This window comes from Heteronotia binoei, chromosome 12 (assembly GCF_032191835.1).
Source record: "Heteronotia binoei isolate CCM8104 ecotype False Entrance Well chromosome 12, APGP_CSIRO_Hbin_v1, whole genome shotgun sequence".
Taxonomy (NCBI): Eukaryota; Metazoa; Chordata; class Lepidosauria; order Squamata; family Gekkonidae; genus Heteronotia; species Heteronotia binoei.
The window spans coordinates 55,309,583-55,328,654 of record NC_083234.1 but is presented as its reverse complement, the minus strand read 5'-3'; the positions used below and the strand labels follow the sequence as shown (position 1 = coordinate 55,328,654).

The 19,072-nt window shown below is 45.0% G+C and overlaps 1 protein-coding gene across 2 annotated transcripts; it reads left to right on the top strand.

Moving 5' to 3' along the window:
• The first annotated feature begins 4,011 nt into the window (after positions 1 to 4,011).
• PTGDS (prostaglandin D2 synthase) lies at positions 4,012 to 16,899 on the top strand. 2 transcript variants are annotated; one of them, XM_060251734.1, is made up of 7 exons: positions 4,012 to 4,328; positions 6,297 to 6,436; positions 8,007 to 8,083; positions 12,322 to 12,435; positions 13,367 to 13,468; positions 14,576 to 14,601; positions 16,731 to 16,899. In XM_060251734.1, the coding sequence occupies exons 1-6, from the start codon at positions 4,227 to 4,229 to the stop codon at positions 14,599 to 14,601; spliced, it is 561 nt and encodes a 186-aa protein (XP_060107717.1). In that variant the 5' UTR covers positions 4,012 to 4,226; the 3' UTR covers positions 16,731 to 16,899. The 2 variants fall into 2 exon arrangements, with proteins under 2 accessions (XP_060107717.1, XP_060107716.1); XM_060251733.1 differs by having other exon boundaries at positions 4,110 to 4,328; positions 14,576 to 14,605; positions 16,740 to 16,899.
• The last annotated feature ends 2,173 nt before the right edge of the window (positions 16,900 to 19,072 follow it).

Below are 19,072 nucleotides of genomic sequence, written 5' to 3'. Positions count from 1 at the left end.
GTTCTCCAGGGGAACTTGTGGTTTGGAGATTAGTTGTAATTCTAGAACTCTAGGCCCCACTTGGAGGTTGGCAACCCTTCATGGGAGGGAACACATCAGGGAAGGGGCTGAGGCTTAGTGGGAAAGCATCTGCTCAGCTTGAGGAAAGCACCAGGCTTGATCCCTGTTATCTCCAGGGCTTTCTTGGGGCTCTGCTGCCAGTCAGAGGCTACAGTACTGAGCTAGATGGACCCATGTGCTGTCTCTCTTGGGATGTTCAGAGCAGAAGATGGGAGATGCCACTCTCTGCACTAGCCCATACTGGCTTACTTTCACCCATGGTTTGTATATTGGAGATTCCATTGTTCCAGGGGGTGGGTGAAGCTGCATCTCTTGAGTTTCTATATCTTCCACAACAATAAAACGTCTCTGACCCTTGCCAGGAACAAAAGGCAGATTCTTTGGCAATGAATGAAGATAATGAAGGGCTTTGCTGCTTTCTATCAACAAGATAAAAGCTATCTTTTCTAAATAAGGTCTGGGGTGAATAAATGACCCTATAGCTTTGATAGAAACAGGCCTCCAAACAATCTCTTAACTATCTCTGGCTGGAGCCTCTCCCTCCAGTCCTGCTTATGAGCTGTTTCAAGATTTTGGTTTTTGCTAATGTAGGTAGTTTATTGTATAATTGTATGTTGACAATTAAAAAAACCCCCATGAGCACTAATGTCTTATGACTAACTGAATTAGTTTTATTGAAAGGGTGTGAGCTTTCATGGACATTTGTCAACTCCAACAGCTGCTAACTGTGGTTTGAAAAAGTTGCTTACAGGCATGTTGGTCCAAAAGCAAAACCCCCAAACAAGAGCACAGTCTAGGCAATGCCTTTTATTAGGACCAAGCAAAACAGCACAAAATATTGTGCAAGCTTTCAAGCTTTTAAATCTGCACACCTGCTCAGCATTTGATATTAGAAGGCTGCTATGGTTGTTGTTGCTCAGTTGCACAGTCGAGTCCGACTCTTTGTGACCCCATAGACCAAGTCACGCCAGGCCCTCGTGTCTTCCACCATCCTCCGAAGTTTGCTCAAATTCATGTTAGTTACATCAGTAACACTGTCCAGCCATCTCATCTTTTGCTGTCCCCTTCTTCTTTTGCCTTCTGTCTTTCCCAGCATCAGGATATTCTCCAGTGAGTGCTCCCTTCTCATTTGGTGGCCAAAGTATTTGAGCTTCAGCATCTGACCTATGGATGGGTCTTTAAATTGTGGCCTGAAACCATTGCCCACACCTTTTTTGATTTTGGTAAGATCTGGCCTGATGCAGAGTTTTGCTGAGCTCCAAAGTTTGCACAGGGCTTTATGTCAGTTTGGTTGACCCTAACAAAAGGAATCACATGAACTGTGCCTAGGATTGCCAGCTCTGCGTTGGGAAATACCTGGAGATTTTGGGAGCAGAGGCTGATGTGGATGGGATTTGGGGCATAATGCCATAGAGTCCAGCTTCCAAAGTGGCCATTTTCTCAAGGTGGAGATCAGTTGTAATACTGGAGATCAGTAGCCATCATCTAGAAGCTATGAGAGATGTCACACAAGAATATGAATAACACAACCTATAGGTTATAGTAACAAAAATTACTAACAATTTACAAAATTCAATTGTATTAAAGGCAAAGACAATATTTCCACAAATCCCCCCCCCCCCAAAAAAAAATTAATGGGATCTGAAATTATGTGATGTAATTTAAAATTTCATTTCATAGCTTTGGATGTAACTTGAATATTAAAGTGTAATAAAGTTTATTTTGAAAATTTAAAAAAATTACGCATGAGAAAACCTCTTCAGTTTCAAACTACTGACAAGGTTCCATGTAAGGATATATTCTTTTAAACTTATTGGTGTAGCCACATAAAAATGGAACCCCAAGGACAGGGAATTTACTTGATGCACCTGTTTCAAAGCTTTCATACAATCACAGAGTTGGAAGGGACCTCTAGGATCATCTAGTCCAACCCCCTGCGCAATGCAGGAAACTCACAAACACCTCCCCCTAAATTCACAGGATCTTCATTGCTGTCAGATGGCCATCTAGCCTCTGTTTAAAAACCTCCAAGGAAGGAGAGCCCACCACCTCCCGAGGAAGCCAGTTCCACTGAGGAATCGCTCTAATGGTCAGGAAGTTCTTCCTAATGTTGTGCCAGAAACTCTTTTGGTTTAATTTCAACCCATTGGTTCTGGTCCTACCTTCCGGAGCCACAGAAAACAATTCCACACCATCCTCTATATGTCAGCCCTTCAAGTACTTGAAGATGGTGATCATATTACCTCTCAGCCACCTCCTCTCCAGGCTAAACATCCCCAGCTCCTTCAACCTTTCCTCAAGCAAGGGATATTTCAATTGTGAAAAATACTTCAATAGTCTGAGTTTCCAAACCATTCTTCAAGTTTGAGCAAGTTTGTGAGTGCTGGTTTAGAGATTGTGGCAGAGGTGTCCTTTTAAAAATGTATTAAGATTGTTTCAAAGAGTTTATGACAATTGAAATATTGTATTGCTTCAAGAGTTGTTTGGAAACTCAGACTATTGAAGTATTTTTCACAATACAATTGAATTTTGTAAATTGTTAGTCATTTTTGTCACTATACCATATTGGTTGTATTGTTCATATATCATCTAGAAGATGGCAACCCTAACTGTGCTCTTGTTTCTGGACTGTGGATTGCAAGTTAGAGAAATTGGTTAATTGAATACATGCTGCTAACAAAGTTCTAGTATGTCCAATGACTGAGAGTTATGAAAGCATGAAGCTGTTTTCTATTGGCTTGAGCTATCTAGACCAGTGTTGTCTGTACTGACTGGCACCAGCTCTTCAGGGTGTGAGCCAAAAAAGGAGCTTCCCTTCACTGGAGGCACTGGGGACTGATGCAAAGCCGAATACGCCTTTGTCTACTGTGCCTAATGAATGTCAGCCCTGTTGGTATGTCTAGTTCAATATTTTCTGATTGGCAGTAGCTCTCCAGAATCTTTGATTGGGGGTGTGGATCTACTGCCATGCACGAGTGCCAATTTGGAGTCTTATAATATACTTGGGCTCTCTTTTTTTGTAGCAGGAACTCCTTTGCATATTAGGCCACACACCCCTGATGTAGCCTGTCCTCCTGGAGCTTAAAGTAGCCCCTGTACTAAGAGCCCTGTAAGCTCCTGGAGGATTGGCTACATCAGGGATGTGTGGCCTAATATGCAAAGGAGTTCCTGCTACAAAAAAAGCCCTGCTTGGAATATTTAACATTTAAAACAGAGCAGAAGTGGAGAGTATTCCTTCCCATCCTAAGAAAACCCAGCCGGGTAGTTTTGCTCTGGAACTTCTCCACTCATGAAGATAGGAAGCATGCAATACATTTATGGAAGGCTGAGGTATCAATAGCTACAAACTGAGTAAAAAATGGAGCCTACAAATAAAGCACAGGTGGACAATTATCCTCTTCATACCCAGCTTGTGAAGCTCTAGAGGAAGCTGCTGGTTGCTCTTGGGAACAGGATCCAGCAAAGTAGACCTAATCTTGTTAACACCCCCTGCCATTCCAAGAATCTGCCCCCCCCCCCACCGCCATGGTGAAAGTCTCAGCGTTACAGCAGCTTGCAGTGTGTGGATGCAATGAATGAATCTGCAGCCCTTCCAGCCTGATGTCAGGTCTTCTAAAACTAAAAAGTACAAGTGTCAACAGCAGGGTGTTGCCATGCTGATCTTTATACAGCTGAGCAAACAGAGGTCTGGAGGAAAATACCTGTGTGTGTAGATCTCAGAGTGACCAAAGCCTTTTTGGGCCTTTACTCCAGTATCTGCCTTCCCCGGCCTTTGCTATCCTCCATCCCAGAGGTCTTGGCTGCCCTTTTCTGCCCCCCATCCCAGGGGTCTTGGCTGGCCTCAGAGCTGGCCTGGGAACCATGTTTAGCTTGCTGGACTGCAAACATGCCAAAACTCCAGGGTGCAATGTTTGGGAAGGGGAGGGGGTATTCTCTCTCTTTTTCTCTCTCTTTCTTTTTCTTGCATAATCCAGCTCGGTGGGATGGCGGGGAGAGCGGGGGGGGGGGGGCGCTGCTTGTAAACAGTCAGCACAGTCCCTCCCTGGGTTGTTGCTAGTCCGGCCAATAAATAGCTGCCTGGCTTGGATTCCTGACTCACGTTAATTTCTGCCACTGGACAAGCTGAGCACTGCAGAACCAACTGCGGACAGGACAGAGCATCAAGCATGCAGCAGCCACGGCTCGTTGGCTTTCTGGCCCTGATTCTCGGGTGCTTGCTTCAGACACAGGCTGAAGTGCCTGTGCAACCTGACTTCCAGCAAGATCAGGTAACCAATCCTAAGTTGTGTCATGCTTGTTCATCCCTTAGTCCAGGGGCCCTTGCAAAGAGCTGAGTTTGCAAAATGCAGCTGCTGAGTATGGTCCTTAAAACCCTTACAGAACCAGCAGAATAGAAAGAGGAACTCTATGCAAGACCTCAGCTGCTGGTTTAGATAAATCTTGTTAAACATTAGCTGATCTTCTAAGGTCTTGCAAAGTGATCTTTTGTACTATGTACCAATAGTAGTTTTATCATTCAGCCTCTGTTTGGTTTTTTTTGGAGGGGGGGCAGTGGCGGCTGAGTCCTGTGGAAACAAGTTCTGGGGCAAAGCATGGGTGAAATTTGCTAGATGGGTGAGCACAGGTCAGTTTGGTTGTCATTCTAGTGCCTGAGCAAAGGTCAAGGAGATAAGATAGGCTTCCTCTTTTTCTTTCATCATATGCCAGTTGCCACTGTGTGCGATATCATTCCATGACAATATTCATGGCAAATCTCTTCCAAGAAGATAGAGTTGGGTGGTACAGTGGGTTGGATCTGGAGGATCTGTTGTGTTAACAGTGATATTTTCCTCTGAGACAAAGAATGTTTCATTGATAACAGAAGTTTCCTTACATCAAGGGAAAGCACTGCCATTAGCAAAATGGAACCATCCCCAGATCCAACTCTAGTCAGTTCTCTTGCTGTGAGCCAAAATTGGTGACTGCATGCATCTAGTGTTTCAAAATCCTGAAAAGAATCCCAGCCTTTGCACTGAACTGTGCATGAGTTGCAATGAAAATATAGACTTACTGGGATAATGGAACTTATTTTTTATCTGCCATGAAGGCTAGTAATACTCTCAGTGGCAAAAGAACGTACATTCCCCCCCTCCCAATGCCTCTTAAACCTCTTCCATGCAGGCTCCTTGTCCCAGGTTTGTAGCTTTTGGGAAGCAGGTTTTCCCCCTGTTTTCCCATAGCATCGTGGTTCCTTGGTGTGTTTCCCAGGTTATCTCATGCCTTTCTGAGATCTATCCTAAACCTGCTTTGCTGCAAAGTTTTGGGCAAGATCTCCAGAAAGGCTGGGTGGCTGGTGTGAAGGTGCAAAAGTTTGAGTTGTTCCTGGTCCTGTTCACACAAAAGTCTCGTGGCAGCCCCTGGGTGGTGGGGGTGGTGATGGTGGTGGCCCCTGTGAGGATGGATGTGGCAAGGAAAATGCAGAGAAAGCCACCGTTTGGAAGGGCTGGTGGGCTGTACTGGCAGCTGCAGCGATGACGGGGGCGGGGGGGGGAGTGCTTCTCAAGGACAGCATCACGTAAAACAGCTTTTAGTCTCAGGACTGAGATTGTCTTTAGTCCTGGGTCATTGGCAAGACATTGCTGCTCTTCGCACAGCTATTTTTAAACATAAAAATGCAGTCCCTTTTCTGTAGGCCTCTCTAAGGCAATGCACAATGAAGAACAAACAAGCAAACACAAAAACAGCACCTGCTGTTTATTTGCCAGTCTAGCAATGATGCAGTGTGATGTAGGAGTTTGAGGGCTAAAAAATGCAGTGTTTTTTCCCCCCATGAGTGGTCTCTGCTTTGATCAGTGTCACAGCCAGCTCCAAGAATATTGCTTTGAAAGCCTCAGAAGTTGATTTTGCTGACCACGGGTGAAGCATGGGTGAAGGAGGGGGACTCCTGCTCTCTGCCCTTTTGCCTGTGCCTAAACCCCTCCCCCCTCTGTGGGAAGCTTCTGGCATAACTGGGAGCACTTGGACTGCTCCATGTGCAGCTGCAAAATTTAAGAAGAAAGCGGTTTATAAAAAGCAAGGGAGCTCATTTTGCTGTTTAGCTTGGGAAAAGAAAATTCTCGTGTGACTTGAAAGCTTTCACACTGTCATTGAAACACCAGGGAAATGAGGTGAGAAAGGCAAAGAGTGCAGCGGTGAGAAGATGCCTTGATAAGTGGTAGCTTTTCTTTCTCCTCTAATGAGTGGGTTGGTGACCACAGTTCCTAGGGAGATGGTACAGCATCGGCTTGGCCTCAAATTCCAGATGGTTCAAGGAGAAGAAGTCGGTGATGAAGATGTGCACCACGGTGGTCACACCCACAGAAGATGGAAACCTGAATGTCACTTCCACCTACCCCAAGTAAGCTGGAGATGGGGTGGGCAATGGGAAAGCACGCTTTGTAGCAGTGACAGTCTGCAGGATCTGGACAACGGCTGTCCTCCTGTCGTAGTATTGAGTTGCAAGTAGGTTTGCCACTTCTGGCTTGGGAAACACCTGGAGATTTTGGGAATGGAGCTTGAGGAGAGAGGGGCTTGGGAAGGGACAGGACTTCAGTGGGGTATAAAGCCACAGAGACCCCCCTGCAACAAAAAGGCATTTTTTCCCAGAGGAACTGGTTTCTGTCATTTAGAGATCAGCTCTAATTCCAGGAGATGTCCAGTCCCCTCCTGGAAGTTGGCAACCCTAGCTGCAAGCATTTATTACCTTCAAGGTTCAGCTCCTTCTGCAAGATCTTTAATAGTTGCAGTTCTGAGTGGAGAATACTGACCTTTTTGTCTCCAGAGCATGAAAACACATGAATGGACACTAATGTGTCACATGCAGGGTACAGTCTGCTCTTTTGTATACTGCTGCCCTGGAGGTAGATTTGTAAGTCTGATAGCAGATAACTGTGTTTCTAATAGGTTTTAATCAAAAGAACAAACACTATCTTGGCCAGGGGTCAGCAACCTTTTACAGTTAAAGAATCAAGCTACGTCAAAACTGACAATAGAAGATCAGCCATGAACCTGTATAACACAGCCCATTACTTAACATTACTGGTAATTGACACGTTGATCAATATTTCATAACATTTCTGCACCCCAAACACTAGTTGTTGTGAGTCTTTTATCAGGAAGCTTTGCACACGAGATCTTGTGACAAGAATTGGCAATTCAAAAGGGAGTTGACGGGACTGGGTCTGAAGGCAGAATCGGACCGTTTCTGCCACACCTTGTTTAATGCATTGGCATAAATTTGTGCAGCTGTTAACTGCTGTTAACCTTAAGTGTAAAGAGTTTCAGGTGGGTAGCCATGTTAAGTAGAGCATAAAGGCAATGATATACCCTACCACTAGACAAGGAGGTTTTATATAACTTCCATGCAGAGTAACTATTAATAGTTCCTCCATATATTCGCCCAGTCCTTTATCAAAGCAATTTTACCTTGTGATAATCACCATTTCTTCTGGCAGTGAATTCCACAGGTTGGTAATGCGTTGTATGAAGCTGTGTTTGAAAAACCTAAAAACTATTGTGACTGAGGCTAAAGGTTCATCTAATCCAGTATCCTGTTTTCTGTCTTCTCAAAATACAGAAGCAGGTTAAAGCACAGGCATAAATCTGGTATAGCCCAGAAACTAATAATAAGAGAGGCACTACTTCTGTGCATGGAGATTTCAGTTAACCACCTTGCCCAATAGCCACTGTTGGTCTTCTCTTCCCTGTCTAAGCTAGTGGCCCTCTCTATCTGGTGGTGGTGAGTTCCATAAGTTTCTTTCCCTTTTTCTTCAATCATCAGATCTGGGCAGGAAAGGTATTTCATAAAATGGAAGCCCAGAAGAATGAAAGTGCCCCCTGCTCCCCCTGTTCAAGAGATGCTCAGAAACTTCTTGTACCTTCACATAATGCTTTTTGTGTGTGTGTGTGTTCCTTTATCTGTGCTTTAGGCTTGACCAGTGTGAGTCAAGAAAGAGCCTTTTTGTTCCAACTGACCAGCCAGGCCGATTCAGCTACACCAGCCTACGTAAGTGGGGTGAACCTGAGCTCATTTGGGGCAGTGGCTAGGCTGGCTGAAAACAGTGGCTTTCATTGTTAAGGGCAGAGAGGCAGGAGCAGCTGGGTAAATAAATTGGTACCTGTTTGCTTCCAAGCGGTTGTGGAACATTTTGCCCTTGCCAGTCCAAGAAAACAGGTTCTAGCAGCGGACTCTGCCAAAAGCAAAGAAGAATTGCCTTTGGCCAGCCTAGAACAGTGACCTCCAAATCCAGTTAAGGAAGGTCATTGGACATCAGGTAGAACATTGGAAAGGCACTGCTGGATCAGAACAAGGCCCATCTAGGCCAGCATCCTGTTGCCAGTGGTGGTCAACCAGCTGTCCCCAGACTAAAGACCACAAGCAGAGTGCAGAGTCCAAACCTCTTTCTGTTGTTGCCAACAACCCTGAAGTGGGGAGGAGGGCCTTCAAACTAGGGGATCCCCTTCACCCAACTGGGGATTGCAAACCCAGAAGAATCAGATAGACTGGAGAATAGAAGACAAACTGTCAGGGCTTTTTATGTAGAAAAAGCCCAGCAAGAACTCATTTGCATATTAGGCCACTCCCCTAACATCACCATTTTTTTGCACAGCACTTTTTTTGTAGAAAAAGCCCAACAGGAACTCATTTTCATATTAGGCCACACCCCCTGGCACCAAGCCAGCCGGAACTGTGAGTTCCTGCTCAACAAAAGCCCTGCAAGCCATGAAGCTCCATGCCAATGACATCTTTTAAGTCTGTTGTAATAAATGCAATAATCTTTATAAATAACTTCCAAAATAATTGCAATGTGTTTCAAATTCTTTCTATAGTGAATTCAATACCCACGGATATGCACAATCTGACCCCATATGGTCTTTAAATTGAACACAATCCACAGTCTTCACATAAAATTCTCACTTTTCTCCATGCAGTAGTTTAGAGATGTATATATTTCAAATCCATTTGTAGTGTAAATGCAGCAACAGGCAAAACTAATATGCAGGGCTTGTTTCGTTGGCCGCTTTTTTCTAAGCTTATTCAAATCCAAAGCAACTTCAAACACGCAAAACAATGCACCCTCTACATCTTTCATTTGCTTAACCATCGTTGCAAAGATTGGAAAACCAGTCTCCATAGAATATAATAGAGCAGGAGTGTCCAACTTCAAACAGGTCGTGATCTATTTTTTCCGGACAAAAGTGCTGGTGATCTACCACTGTGAAAATTAAGTGTCAAATTAGTTTTGAATTAGATTTTAAAACACCAAAGTTGGGTTCCACCCCCCACCCCGCCCCCTATTTACAATGCATCTTCTGTCACTTCTGGTAAGCAAAATAAGCAAAAACAAAACAGAGACGAAGATCCAGAAAGAACTGCGAACAGTTTTTCTTAAATTTTTATTGTTATAACTTTCTTTAACTGTCTTAATAACTTTCTTTAACTTTTATTGAGTAATTTGTGTTAAATGTAAGTCAAGTATTGATCCAGGCTGATCTTGCGCTTAAAACTTCGCTCTTGCTAATTAGTGAGATGTCTGAGCCTGCATTTCATCCACCAGCTTTTTGAAGTTGGGTGAATATTGTGTGAGGGCCAGTCTCAGAGAATCCTGGAGATGTTCATCTGTCATGTTGGAATGCTGTGTACTCTTTGTCATTTTCAGATGGAAAAACACAGATTCACACAAATAAGTTGAACCGAAACAGGAGTGTACAGCTTCATTGCATCTTCTCAAGTTGGAAAATTTGTCTCTAGGCACTAGCTTCCAAAATGATTTTTGCTCAGCACAGGTCTTGAGAAAAATGTCATTTTTAAGGGTTACTATTTTGTTTTCAAGAGATGCCTTGTTCAACGAATAATTTTTACTGATAGCAGCTGCAGTTTCCTTAATGTCCATATCTGCTTTGAATGGGTATGACAAGTACTCCACAACTTTTTCAATTCTTTGGAAGTCACAGAATCTTTTTTCGAATTCCTGGATAACAGAGCAGGTTCAAAATTTGCATATTGCCCCAGACGGTCCTGCGTATTAGGAAAATTATCAAAAGTGTTGTTTGCAAGGTCAGTCATCATTAGCTCAAATTTGCTCTTGTAGTATGAAACTGTACTCATCATCTTGCCAATGTATTTGTTTTTACCTTGTAGTTTAATGTTCACATCACTTAGTTCACCTGTAAAGTCAGCGAGAAATGCCAGATCACATAACCACTCCTCCTTCCAACTCTGCTTTGTCATCTCCCCTCTCCTTCAAAAACCTTCTTATTTCATTCAGCAAATCATGAAATCTTTGCAGAAATTTATGCCTACTTAGCCACCTTACATCTGTGTGCAAATTGATTTCCGCTGCCCCTTCATCAAGAGTAAGATTAAAAAGCAATCTTTGAAGTGATCTTCACAAACTGAATTTACAATTTTGAAAGTGATGTCCATGACAGTCTTTATATTGAGTCTCTTGCTTGCCAAAACTTTCTGGTGAATGATGCAGTGGTAAGAAAGGAAATCTGGAAAGTCGTCATGCTGTCTACAGAGGCCTATGAAACCATTAACCTCACCTGTCATTGCTCTTGCTTCATCAGTAGTGATGGAAACAAGTTTATGCAATGGAAGATTACACTTTGTCACAAAAGAATGGAAAGAGCTGAATATTTCCTGACCGGTAGTTCTCCCTTTTAAAGAAATCATTCCAAGTAATTCTTCTTTAACACTGAAGTCTTCAAAAACCATCCGGATAAAGACTAGTAACTGGGCTATGTCTCATGTCTGTAGATTCATCCAGTTGGAGTGAGAAAGCAACACAAACTGAAACATCCTCTAATAATTGTTCAGTTGCGTCTCCACACATCTTTTCTATTTGCTGCATGACGGTGTTTCTTGACAATTGTACATCTCGAACAGCAGCTATGATCTCTTTCTTATTCTTAAATCCTTCCAAAAGATTGTCTGCTGCTTCAAGAAAACAATCTTTTACAAATTCTGCTTTATTGAAAAGTTTGCCTTTCTTTGCGATCAGGTTGCTGACCTTGAAGGACACCATGGTTGCATTGACCGAATGTGACCTTGGCTTTACCATCAACTGTTGCTGTGCAGCCAATTTAGATTTAAGTTTTTTGAGCTTCAGTTTACGAATTTCACTTTTGGGTGGAAAATCAGTATCAAACGTATTGCTATGCAGAACCTTATAATGACGCTCCAGATTACGCTGTTTGGGCAAGGATACAGCGGCGTTACAAAGTAGACAACAACTTTTCTTTCACCATGATGAAGAAGTAGTTCATTTCCCATTCATCATGAAAGTGGTCGGTTTTGCTCTTCTTTGGAACACTCATCTTCGTTATACTGGGGTGGCTGCAGTGCTAAGTTAACACTGACTGAATCTGGTCCAAAACTGTCACTGTCCCAAAGTATTATAGATCAACAGGAACTGAAGACCACTGGATGATGCCAAAACCACACATGCAGTTCTAAAAGTAAAAATAAGAATTCTTCATACTGGCACCCATAATCAAATATCACCACACCAAACAATCAACAAACAACCCCCCCCCCAAACACCTGTCCAGCAAACCATGATACCAAGTGGGACTGGTGATCTACCTCTGACCCCTCCGTGATCTACTGGTAGATCACGATCTACCTGTTGGACATACCTGTAATAAAGCATCATGTGGACATTTCCCCCCCCCCCCGCTTTCTGATAACCCTGGCGGGAGGGCCTCCAAACCAGGAGATCCCTTGCCCCCAACTGAGGACTGACAACCCTAAGAGCAGCTAACTATTTATCCAGGGGCGGGGAGGCAACAAACAGGGGACAGAGGCCAAGATCTTGCCCACTGGTATTGACATGTTCACTGCTTCTCCCTTTAGTCATCACAACTGTTAGCCTCTTCTCCATGTATCTATCTAATCCCCTTTTCAAACTATCCGTGCTAGTGACTGTATTGCCAAGAGGAAAAGAGTTCTTTTCCCCCAAAGGATATGAGGACAATAAGCACACCAGTGGTGAACGAAAAGGGGTTTTATTGAAATCGCTATAATAATGAGATACCAACAAGTCACAAGGCTAACAGAGAATAATCAAAGAATATAACCACACAGGCCAACACTGGAGTCTGCCTGCTATCGTTCTTTGGGGTTCCTGCAGAAGGGGTGTAGTATATTCTCTAAGAGGAGCATCTGGGAAGCTCCACTGTCCCTCCCTTTCTGGCAGGCTCCACTTAGGTCCTTTGTTTAGTTGGTTTTCCTTCCAGGGTCTGGAAGCCAACACGATGTCCGAGTGGTGGAGACCAACTACAATGAGTATGCGTTGCTGAGCTTCAAGAAGAACAAGGGAGCAGAAACCTTCACAATGGTGACTCTGTATGGTATGTGCCTCCCTTCCATACCTGCTGCTTGCTACCAAGACAGCCCTTCTCCCCTGTTTCCCAGCTTTGCCCAGTAAATGTGCTGTCCACCTTGGTGACAAGATACTGGGGTTCTGGGGCAGGGGGAAAATCAGCCTAGTTTTAGGACACTGATAGGAGCAAAAGACTGTGAGCCAGTGAGCAAAGGATTCCTCTCCTCAATGCAGTCACCCTGAGCCCGCCTACAGGGAGGACAGGATATAAATAGAAAGTAAATAAAATAAAAATAAACAGTTCAGAGTCTCAGTCTGCCCCCTCCTCAGGAATTTTTTTTGTAGAAAAAGCCTGATAGGAACTTATTTGCATATGAGGCCACACCTCCTGATCCAAGCCACCCGGGACTATGTTCCTGTGCATCCCTGCTCAAAAAAGAAAAAGAAAGAAAAAAGCCCTGTCCCTCCTTATTTCAAGCAGCTCTTAAGAGAGAAAAATAGAGAAAGGTGATGGCTGGGCCCCTGCCTCCCCTTGGATACCACTTGTAGTGGGGCCAACACAGTGGGACAAGGGAGGAAGAGGAGGCACTGAGTGGGGTCAGCAAGCTGTAGCACATGTGGGTGAGGGACACACCGGCATCCCATCCTTTTCAGAAACCCAGGTGTCACGTGTGTGGCTCAAAAGATAAGAGAGCTCAATGAAGATTTCTAGGTCTTGTCAAGGCTGCCTTGAACTTTTCATTCAAGTGCGATGAGCGTCAAGTGGGTTTGGTAATAATGGCAGATGTTAGGCCTTGCAGCTGTGAGTTGCCAGTTCCTGGAGACTTGAGCTGATATTGATGGATTCTGGTCATGCTGAGGAGCATCTGGCCTGATCCCTACCAGCCTTGCCTGTATGCATCTGGTAAAGAGGCTTCCCTGATCTTCTGCTGCACTCACTGTCATTGTGTTGTTTGCAGGTAGACTCAAGGTGCTGAATCCAGAGCTGCTGGAGAAATTTACTCGGTTTGCCTTGGAGCAGGGACTCACCAAGGAGGACATCCTCATCTTGCCCCGGACTAGTAAGAACATGTCTGAGATCAGGGACTTGATTGATGGAGGAAGGGAATAAGAAGCTGACCCAGGTTCAAGCATCCTGCCAGACTTTGTCCTGATCACGTATTATCTGCTCGCTTCCTCATATGGTTTAAAACACAAAATCAGTGTGCATAGAGCAGGATCTGCCCTAGGGAACATACAGTTTAAAAAAACACTGGACTTCCACTGGTGGATCAGGATTCTTTTCTTTCTGGTTTTTTTAATAAAAAGGATGGAGAAAGAGAGGTATTGAGGAGAAACAGGGCATATATAGGGAAAAAGAGAGCCCCTTATTTATTGGCATTAACCGTTGAAGACTACTCAGCTCTCTCTCTCTCTCTCTCTCGGCTTGGCTTCGCGAACGAAGATTTAAGAAGGGTGCAATAGTCCACGTTTGCTGCAGGCTTGCTGGTGGCTGACAAGACCAATGTGGGACAGGCAGGTCCGGCCACAGCGGCTGCAGGGAAAAGTCTGATTTAGGGTTGGTCCTGTAGCAGTGCGATTCTTCCTCAATCTCCTTTTGTCCTCAAGACCAGCTATGCGTGTCTTCTCAAAGGAAGAGACAGCCTGGTGGATGGTGTGCCTCCATGCTTTGCGATCTGAGGCTAGGTCAGACCACTGGTGATGGTTGATGTGACAGGTGCTAAGGGATTTCTTCAAGGAGTCCTTGTACCTCTTCTTTGGTGCCCCTCTATTTCGATGGCCGGTGGAGAGTTCGCCATACAGGGCAATCTTGGGAAGGCGGTGGTTTTCCATCCTAGAAATATGCCCTGCCCAGCGTCTCTAGGCACACCAGAAGTGGTATGCTTCCATGCAGAGGTTAAGAAACCCCTCGGTGACTATTCCGTCTTCTGGACTGCATGAGGGAGCCACATAGATGAGTGACTTTGTCTTAAGAACTGGGTTAAGCTTTGCATTATTCCTCAGCATTCCTCGTTTTATTGATATTTTGAACTGTCTCAAGCATTTTTTTTGTTATAGAGGGGCAGCTAATAAATATGGCAAACAAATAAATATACCACAGGGTGATGATATCCCAGATGCCTTTGGGACCCCCCTTCCTGACCTGCCCTGTCTCGCTTTCTCAACAGATTTGTGCATGGAGGAATATGTGTAGGTAAGTAGTCCTTTTCCTGGGGTCTGAAGCCCTTGGGGGCTTTAAAGGAGAGGGGTCATTGTCCAGTGGTAGAGCACCTGTTTTGATGCAGAAGACCCCAGAGTCAGTCCCCAGCAACTCCAAGTAAAAGAATTAGATAGCAGCACTTATTGTGTTGTGAAAGACCTCTCCCCTGAGATCATGGAGAGTTGCTGCCAATTTGAGTAGACAGAACTGACCTTGATGGACCAAGGCTGTGACTCAGTAGAAGGCCACTTTGTGTGCCCTCTCCAGTTTGGTGTAGTGGTTAAGTGTGCGGACTCTTATCTGGGAGAACCGGGTTTGATTCCCCACTCCTCCACTTGCAGCTGCTGGAATGGCCTTGGGTTAGCCATAGCTCTCACAATAGTTGTCCTTGAAAAGGCAGCTTCTGTGAGAACTCTGTCAGCCCCGTCTACCTCACAGGGTATCTGTTATGGGGGAAGAAGGTAAAGGAGATTGTAAGCTGCTCTGAGTCTCTGATTCAGAGAGAAGAGCAGGATATAAATCTGTAGTCTTCTTCTCCTTCTCCTCCTCCTCCTCTTTGGTGCTCTTTCACGGGGCACTCAACTCACTTCTGTACTAAGAACTCCTGTTATTTAGGGTTACCAGCTCTGGGTGGAAAATACCTAGAGATTTTGGGGGTGGTACAATGCGGGGTACAATGCCATAGGGTCCATCCTCCACAGCAGCCATTTTCTCCAGGGGAACTGATCTTTGTCACTCAGAGATGAGTTGAATTCTCAGGAGATCTTAAGCCACCACCTGTAGGCTGGCAACCCCTATGTATGATGTATCTGTACTGCAGATATGGCAGGATGATGTCTATCCTCCTCTTTGTCACTTTCTCATCTTGCATGAAGAGAGGCAACTTTTGAGTTAGCCCCCCAAACTGAGAGGCAGTGATATCAAGACAGACAAAAGGTTATCCAGGACTTCATTAATAGAATGGGTTTTAGTTCCACAAGAAGTTCTCCTGGCTATAGAGATGAAGAATTATCAGACAAATGCATGGAGATGAGATCTATCTATAAGCATTAGCCATGGTTTGAACACTGGTACCAAACTACTGAGGAAGACTGCCTTTATCATGCCCACCTTTGTGAGCATTTGCAGGACAGGTGATTGTCATGTTGTCTTGAAAAATAGCCCAGCTAGCTGAGTGTGTGACACTAAGGCAAGAATTGAATCTATAAACTCATCTAGCCTGGAATTCCTTTGCCAACAGCAGCCAGCTGTTCAGATGCCTCTGCGAACCCCATAAACAAGACAGTGTAAAGCAGTGGCCCCCAAACTTTTTGGCACCAGGGACTGGTTTTGTGGAAGACAATTTTTCCATGGACTGGGGGAAGGGGAATGGTTTCAGGATGATACAATTGTGCACTTTATTTTGGTGTGGTGATTAAATGTGCAGACTCTTATCTGGGAGAACCAAACTGGATTCCCCACTCCTCCACTTGCAGCTGCTGGAATGGCCTTAGGTCAGCCATAGCACTTGCAGAGTTGTCTTTGAAAGCGCAGCTTCTGGGGAGAGCTCTCTCAGCCCCACTCACCTCACAGGGTGTCTGTTGGGGGCGGGGGAAGAAGATAAACGAGATTGTGAGTCACTCTGACATAAATCCAATGTTGTCTTTTTCTTCTTATTATTATTACATTGTAATATATAATGAAATAATTATACAACTCATGGCTTGGTTGTTACAAGCAACAGACCTGTACTGGTCCACGGCCCGGGGGTTGGGGACTTCTGGTGTAGAGACTTCTCTAGTTGTGAGTTCACAAATTTTGCAGGTTGGGAGGGTTACACTGTCTTGGACGGGGGTTCATTTAGCTATTCCAGTTAGCTAGCAGCCTTTGACAAACCTCTTGTCTAGGAATTTGTCTAATCTTTTTAAAAAGAGCTATCGAAAGTCATCCCTCCCCTCTTGAGGTGATAAATCCTGTGATAATTCCACATTATGAATCTCCTCTCCTGCTGAGCCAAGAAAGCTGAATTGCTTGGATAACTTTGGCTTTTACTTGTGTGCTTGCTAACTATAGCAATTGGGGGTGGTTGGGAATTATATCCAGAACAAAAAAAATCACACACCCCTTTTTGGTCTTTTCTTCAGATTGACAAGCCAAGTTTTGTCTCAAGGGAGGAAGCTCTTTCTTGATCTGCAGTCCCGGATTTCTTCCACGATCAAAGCAGTAGCTGTTGCTGCTGGCCCTGACACCTTCCCCCCTCCACCTAAGCCCCTTGTGTGTAATAACCTCTCTTGATTAAAAAGTGTACCACGAGCCCATGGTGTTGCTGTCTCTGTTACATCCTTGGAATCCCTGAGATCCCAGCCATTTTATCAAGAGCCCTGATGTGATGTCTATTGATACAGTTATTAACAAGGGGGTGGGGCAGGCCTGTAACCACAGGGGGGCCTGTAGGGACACTGCCCCCGACTTCCAGGATGGGACTCCTGACTTTCGAAGGGCCTCTGGGATGCAGCTTTTTTTTTTTTTTGCCATGGCTGAGTCAGCAAAGTGTCATCCATGGCAGCTGGAGCTGGGAGAGCTGAGCAGGGCACAGGGCACTGCAGCAGCAAAAACAGCAGGCGGAGAGGAGGAAGGCGGAGGAGCCAGAGGCAGAGGAAGCCCCATGGAATGGGCTGGAAGGGGGGGGGAACTGATGGAGCGGCTGGCTGCAAAGCACCAGGGTGGGGGAGAGGGCGATGGAAGGAACCCCCCCTGCTTGCACGCAAGGTGCAGTCCCTTCTTGACTCCAAAGTTTTAGGGTTGGCTGCCTTGATGTGGCTGCTTTCAGAGTCTCCAGCTTTTTGTCCCTAACCCCAGAAAGCTTCTGAGAAGTGGCAAGTCCTACAGTGGATTGGGAAGGATGCCTCCTGACTTTTTAAAAAGCCCTCTGACTTTTAAAATCCTAGCTATGGCCCTGAGGTGGGGGAACTTGGACCGGTCGCACACTGCCAGCTTAAGTACCTCACAGGGTTGTTGTGATGAGAAAATGGAGGAAAAGAGAATGATGTAAGCTGCTTTGGGTTCCTACAGGGGAGAAAGGCAGGGTATAGCTCAGGGGTAGGGAACGTTGGCTCTCCAGATGTTTTTTGCCTACAACTCCCATCAGCCCCAGTCATTGGCCATGCTGGCTGGGGCTGATGGGAGTTGTAGGCAAAAAACATCTGGAGAGCCAACATTCTCTACCCCTGGTATAGCTGAAGGGGGAAAGTAAATAAAGAAGAAGAGGGAATGTAGATTTCCTCAAAAAGTACTGGCCCCTTTTAATGAAGATTGTTGCCTTTTATCCTTGTGGGAGGAGCCTGCTTCTTGAAAAGCTATGTGACAGTAATAAGTTTAAGTCCTTCCTCTCTCTATCATGTTGTGTATTTAAAGTAATGCTGATCACAGCTCTCCAGAAACCTTGACTTAAGCAGCCACCCGTGGAATAAAAGTCTCTTACAAAATCCCTTGGATTTGAGGAAAGTTGGTGGACTCAAGGAAAAGAAGGTTGTGTGCCCCTTGACTGTTAGTCCTCTCTTGAGATGGCTTGGCTAACAAAGGGGGAAGGCCTCAAAGATGGATTTAGAGGCTTAAAGACGGATTGAGATAACAGCAGGATTATTTTGCAATCTCCTGATGGTGGTGGTTCCACCCACTGGGTTGAGGATAGCGGCTCCTTGTACAGCCTGGCTATTTCTAACATTGTGTTGTCCCATCTGTGTGCAAGGACACTTTGTACTATTCTGGGTGGGTCATCTTTGCTGCTACAACATAAAGAAGGGTTGTTTGGACCAATGTGCCAAAGCTCATCCATACATCTTGTCTAGCCAGGGCCGGCCTAACTTGACAAGCAGTACAGGTGGCTGGGCCCCAACCTGGATAGCCCAGGCAAGCCTGATCTCATCAGATCTCAGAAGCTAAGCAGGGATAAGCTTTGCAAGTACTTTGATGGGAGACCTTTTTGTAATACCATGGCTGGGATGCAGAAGCAGGCATTAGAAAGCCACCTCTCTGAGTGTCCAAGCCCCAGTAGTGGTGGTCAGAAGTCAACCATGACTTCCAGGCATTCACAAGCATACACACACACAAAGCACTACAGGTGGTTGGGTGGGCTCCAGTCCAATTGGAGAATCCCTCAAAAGGGAACACAGCTGATAGGGTTGCCAACTCCAGCTTGGGAAATTTCTGGAGTTTGGGGGGGGGTGCCTGTGGAGGGCAACTTTTGGGGAGAGGAGGGAACTTAGCAGGGATGTGATGCCATAGTCTCCATTCCAAAATTTTTATTTTATTTCCTCCAAGGGACCTCATCTATGTGGTCTGGAGATAAATTTTAATTTCCAGGAGATCTTCAGCCATGTGTCTGAAATGTGAATGTATTTGTATCTCCCCATTTTTCAGACTGCAACCGTAACTGGGAAAAGTCTTTGAGGAAACAACACCCTATCCCTAGTGTGTAAAATGCTAC